At 38.5% G+C, this 5,808-nt stretch overlaps 1 protein-coding gene across 1 annotated transcript; it reads right to left on the minus strand.

Annotated features, from left to right (window-relative positions):
- Positions 1 to 999: 999 nt before the first annotated feature.
- Positions 1,000 to 5,550, minus strand: LOC102442627 (histidine-rich glycoprotein-like). Its single transcript, XM_023750502.1, has 4 exons — positions 5,359 to 5,550; positions 3,234 to 3,350; positions 2,321 to 2,411; positions 1,000 to 1,181 (listed from the first exon to the last, which is right to left on the minus strand). The coding sequence occupies exons 1-4, from the start codon at positions 5,548 to 5,550 to the stop codon at positions 1,000 to 1,002; spliced, it is 582 nt and encodes a 193-aa protein (XP_023606270.1).
- Positions 5,551 to 5,808: the final 258 nt, after the last annotated feature.

Raw genomic sequence — 5,808 nt, forward strand, 5'->3', positions numbered from 1 at the left:
TGTAAAACAAAAGTTTCTACACACTGATAATTCTCATAAAATATTTTGTATTTTATTTTACATATCTTTATGTAATAAATTGGGCACTAATTCATTCCCAGGGGAGGAGTTAAGAGGGGTTGGTCAAAAGGGAAGCATAACAAAGGGGTCCCAGAAATTATTGGGGGTGATGGATATGTTCACAATCTTAAGTGTGGTGTTGTATTCATTGGCATATACATATGTTAGAATTGTCAAATTCTAACATATTTGATACATATTATCAAATTCTAACATATCAATTACACCTCAGTAAAGTTGCTATTGTTTTAAAACAAACAAACAAACAAACAAACAAACAAACAAAGCAGCAGATTTTTGTCTTTCTCTGTCTGGCTTATTTCACTTAGCATCATACCCTGTACATTGTCACCTGTACATTGTCACAAATGGTAAGATTTGATATTTTTATGCTAATATTTTATTATAAATTTGCTAGAGGCCTGTTGCACGAAAAGCTTCCCTTCCCCTGGCTGCTGGCACCGGTTTTCCTCCAGCACCTGGCACCCAGGCCTTCGCTGCTCCGGCTGGAGCCACCTTCAGCGCCTTCACTGCTCAGCTTCGCACCTACATATGCAAATTAACCGCCATTTTTGTTGGAGGTTAATTTGCATATCTCGCTGATTAGCCCATGGAAGGCGTAGCGAAGGTACGGTCAATTACCCTGTTTGTCTATTATTAGATTAGATAATACATATTCTTTATCTAATCTATTGATAGGCACTTAGGTTGCTTCCATATCTTGCCTATTGTAAATAATGCTGCAATGAATTTAAGGATGCATGTATCTTTTTGAATTTGTGTACACTTGAAACTAATATTATATAGAATGTTACCGATAAGTTAGAAATTATAATAATAAAAATCATCTGGCCCAAGGAGGCTAGTGGGGAGAGGGTCAATGAAACTGAATTATCATCTGCATGGTAGGAGCCTGGGCCCTCAGACTCCAGCTGAACATTAGTGGAAACTCATGCCTCTGCCAACTCTCTCCCCTTGGTCCACTCTGAGAGAGGCAAAGTCACCATTCTCCTTTTTGTACATCTCAAGGACTTTGTCTGCTTGTTTTCTGTAGGCCTCAGTCTCCTCAAAGAAATCCAAGAGTACGGGGCTGTCTTCAGTTTTGGCCAATGCAGAAAAGACTGGAGAAAGAAAATGGTAGTTTTCTGGCTAAATAGCACTGTCAATGCTATGACTTAATACATTTATGCATGGTGGAAACAATAACAATACCTCCTGTATTACAGACAGGTGAACTGAGGGTTGGAGAGGCTAAGAAAGTTGTTCCAGCAAATCAGCTAATCAGCAGAAGAGCTAAACTTAAACCCAGATCCTTCTGATGCTCAAGCCTCGGTTGTTACCTTATTCAGATGCCCCAACCCCAGCATTGATAAAGTGTGAATATTTGAATGAACTCTTTCTATCTCTGCCAAGGAGGGAGAGAATCATTAACAAGAAGTTTTGCCTAGAGAGAGAAGATAAAGCTCAGTCTTCTTTAAGGCAAGCTCCTGAAGGAGTTTCTTGGCTGCTGAATTTTTGTATATTGAATTATGCTGAAATTTGCAATTTTTAAAGGAACTCTGTGATAATTCTCTTGGGAAAAGTAAATAAAAGAACTTGGACTTTAGAGTCAACACTGGTGGGGTAGGTTTAGGGTCACCACATTTTGGCTGTTTTTTTAGGCCAAGTAATTTAACCTCTTTGAGCCTCTTTTAACTCTAAAATAGAAAGTCTCATAATCTTCATAGTCTTGTTATAAGATTAAATGAGACCGCTGTGTAAACTGTAGTATTAATACAGAAGTTTTAGATGTTGAAGTGAACATATTTCTAAGTAATTTGGAAGTGTACTACCCAGAGCATCTTCTTTAATTCCAACAAATACCCAAAAAGCTTATACTATTATTAGCTTTATTTTACACATGAGGAATCCTTAAAGAGGTTACGTAACTTCCCCTAAAGACCATGAAACTAGTAAATTATGAGACTGGGATTCAAAATCAAGCCAATCTGACCCCAGACAGAGCCCATGTTCTCTGTAATGATGCTCTGCTGCCTTATGTAGCTTTCTATTTTTATATATTTAATTTTTTGAGAAGTGTATCAATAACAGGAGGAAACCCTCTTGCAACTCTTTTCAGGAGAGAGAGGAATAATCAAGTCCATGAGCATAAGTAGAGTCCATTTTTGATATGTACATCATAGTATTTTGTTAAATATCACTGTATGATTGAATTCTATATCAATCTAGAATTAAGCAGTATTTTAACAGATTATCATACCAGAGCTTGTGGTGCAATTGAAGTCATTCACTCTAAGATCCTGAAATTCACTCAAATGTGTTGTAGCTATTGCATTACACTGTTCAATCATCTGTAAGAAAGAGTTTATCATTGTGTATTGCTGTCTTCGGGTTGAATATGAAGACACAAAAAAAGTGATGCAACATACCCTATTATCCTTTAAAATTTGTTTGTGTTTCTCAATAAATCCTCTTTCAAACCTGTACCTTCTTAATTTGTATCTGTGAGTTAGATGCCATAGGTACCCAAAACCCTCATGAGAACCACAGATAAATTGTTTAAACAGATCATGGCCATATCTCAAACATTTTCAAGAAGAAAAAAATGCAAACATTTCTAGATATGTAAGTGTCTTATTATCTGGAACTAAAATCTTAGATCTGTGCCTTTTCATCTTTGTGTTCTTCTCCTGTGGCAGACAGCCTGGGATCTGATTACCCATGTGCAAAGCAGCACAAGGTCCCATTCCTCATGATAATTGCAATTAATCTCTTTTGGCCACTCCTGCTCAGGGACCAGTCTTCATAGGACACAATTACAACTTCATAGGTTCTACACCCATAGACTATCAGGGCCCGATAGGACCTTAGAGTTTATCTTTTCTAACCTCCTCCTCTTATTTTACAGCTGAGGAGACGGACATTAGCAACATTAGGCGATTTGCACAAGGTTATAGCTGGTCATGCTATAACAAGTCCCATTGACATATCTTGAACTGGGTTCCTAGGTATGGCTCTCAAGTGAATATTACTCAAGGTCGACATCATCTTCATGAGTCAAAAGACAGAAACTGGCCTTCCACTTTTGCTGTGGCATACAGCTACCCTGAGAAAACAGAGTAGACAGAAGTCAAGAATAAGAAAATGAGGAGAATGGTACCATGTTTACTTACAATATCAGGTGGATATCTAGAAATATTTGGCTCACAGTCATCCCAGTGTTTCCTGGATTGGACTGGGCAGTCGGATTCTTTCACTTCTAAGACAAAATTGTAGACATCTGTGGATTCCTGAAAAATTCCCAAGAAAGCAACAGTGTAACATGTGGGAGCCCAGTATGTTTTCATTAGAAACAATCTCTTGATTTCTTAAACAGAATTTCTGTTCCTTTCCAAATCATTGCACATGTCTACTTTTGTGTCATTTGAACTAATTATTTAAATAAGTAGCTTGAAATATACTTCCAAATGTTATTGTTAGTTGGTCATGATGTTGCTTCTGTTCATGAGCTTCAAAAAATAATCAGTAAATAGGACCATTTGTTTGGGCGGAGATGTTGAAGGTGTAAACCTAGAAATTATAACTGATGACAACCACATCAGGAGCTCCAATCTGTATGCACAATTGTGTCCTCTCACCCAGCTCTTTCCTGAACTTGGACTTCCTGCCTTAATTTCAACTTGCCCAAACCTAAAATCAGCTCTTCTCTTACAAATCAGCTACCTCTCTCAATTCATCTTTCCTTTTGTCAATGAACCATTAATTATTTCTTGCCTTAATCTTTGGCTGAAAAAAAATGTGACATCAACCTTGATTTCTTTCTTTTGCTTTTGCTATTCAGTCACCAGGCTTTGAATGGTCTTTCTTTGAAAAGTCTTATGTCTTTTCTTCACTCTCATTGCCATAAATCCCACCGCCTTGGTCTGTCTTCATTTCCTCATTCCTGAACATGTAATACATCTTTCTAGGTCAAGCCCATGCCCATTTGCATCCATCTCCCCAGGTACACTGTGCCCCCTGCCTCCGCTCAGAGGTAGCCCTGGACCAATTCATCCTGTGTCCTATAATGTGGCAGAGATCCTGGACTGGGATTAGTAGTCACTATGTTGCTGATTGAATCCCGAGTCCCTGCACTCATTCTCTGCAACCTGTGGAGCCTCCACATCTAATACTTTAAGAAGCATCAGGTTATCTGCTTGTCCTCTGTGATGCTCTATTGTCTGACCTCTCTAATTTTAGTGGTTCCTCCAAAGTGTAGGTTATTTTGGGGAGTGGGGAAGTGAGGCCTCCCTCCTTCATCTCTATCAAGCTCTCAAATCTATTAAAAAAAAGTATACAATGTATGTCAGTGATTTTTATCTCATGGCACATATAAACTAATTACTAAAATTCTGCAGCACATACAAATATATTTTTTTGCGAATCTGACAAAAAAGAAAATAGGTATAATTTTGATTCATTCACATTGTACGGCTTTGGTATGTTTGCTGTTTCCCTTTTTCCATTTGACAATCTAAGGGACAAGAGGTCAGTGTCCCTGACTAAATAGTCAGGTATTGCATGTTTTAAAATTCCTGTGGCACACCAGTTGAAAATTGCTGATCAAAGTGAAGAGAGTAGGCTTGCTTTGCATCAGGATAAGCCTACATTCTTTCTTCCACCCTGCTTGCTGTGCCAAATCTCACATGGAACTTCCATAATTCCCCTGCTTTGTGTAATTACTCTCTAATACTCTCCTTCCTGATTTCTTACCCGCATAGAGGTGGTATTCCTGGAATTTTCCTAGAATGTCTTTAACTCAGCCCAACTTCCTGTTCAAATGCTGCTTCATTTGAATTTCCCATATGAAGCATTCTCTCATTCAATGGTAATAGATCTCCTTTCATTAGCTTGTCCAGCATCTATAATACTCACTTGGTCACTTAAATATATCCTACCTTACACAGTGTGTGTGTGTGTGTGTGTGTGTGTGTGTGTGTGTGTGTATGATGAGCTGATTCTTATTTCCTTAAGGGAAAGGCTTAAAATTCATTCTAATTTTTCTACTATAGCATTTGATTGGACTCAGCCTTAGTGCTTATAAGTATTCACAGATTGATTCATAGTTACGGACATACTAATAACAGACGTTAGTTTGAAAAAAAAGAAAAGGAATACTCTACAGCAGCAGCAGAAACCAAACAGAAAACCCTGACCAAGGCCATTCCATTGTGCAAAGCAGTAGGCTTAGTGGCTAGAGTCACACTTGCCCCTGGTGCATGGCTTCCCAACTTAGCTCTGCCATTGGCAATTCCTTACTGCTTTGTCCAACTGGGCATCAGCGACCCGCAGCAACTGAAAAAGGTAGCCATTTGAATGTCCTTTACTGATTAGGTCTAGAGCTTTCCCAGCCAGGGGCTCAGTAGCATTGCAGTCTATGGGACTCACAGCGTAGGAATATCTAAGTGTGATCCAAAGGATGGAAAGCTGAACGGCAATGAATGTCTTCATTTTGTTAAAACAGGAAAACCATCCCTTGCTATGGTATACCACAGCAGAGAATTTTATACAGACTTTTTAAACACACACACACACACACACACACACACACACACTATTGATTAATCAGTCTTTCTCCATTTTTGTTGTGTAAACTGAATGTTCACTGCCACAACCTTTTGCAGCAGAGGTTCAGGATCTGAAGAAGAGACCAACTCACAAATGAAAATACTATTCAAGAAATATGAATTTAGAAGGCATGGGGGGCCA

The sequence above is a fragment of the Myotis lucifugus genome, unplaced genomic scaffold (assembly GCF_000147115.1).
Source record: "Myotis lucifugus unplaced genomic scaffold, Myoluc2.0 scaffold_14, whole genome shotgun sequence".
NCBI classification, from domain to species: Eukaryota; Metazoa; Chordata; class Mammalia; order Chiroptera; family Vespertilionidae; genus Myotis; species Myotis lucifugus.

Bases quoted from the DNA above. Each gene is read 5' to 3' on its own strand.
- LOC102442627 (XM_023750502.1), bottom strand. From the start codon at position 5,550: ATGAAGACATTCATTGCCGTTCAGCTTTCCATCCTTTGGATCACACTT. The intron at 3,351-5,358 runs GTAAGGAATTGC...GGAATTTTTCAG, and splicing joins ATGCCCAGTTGGACAAAGCA to GAATCCACAGATGTCTACAA. The intron at 1,182-2,320 runs GTATGATAATCT...TTCTTTCTCCAG, and splicing joins CAATTGCACCACAAGCTCTG to TCTTTTCTGCATTGGCCAAA.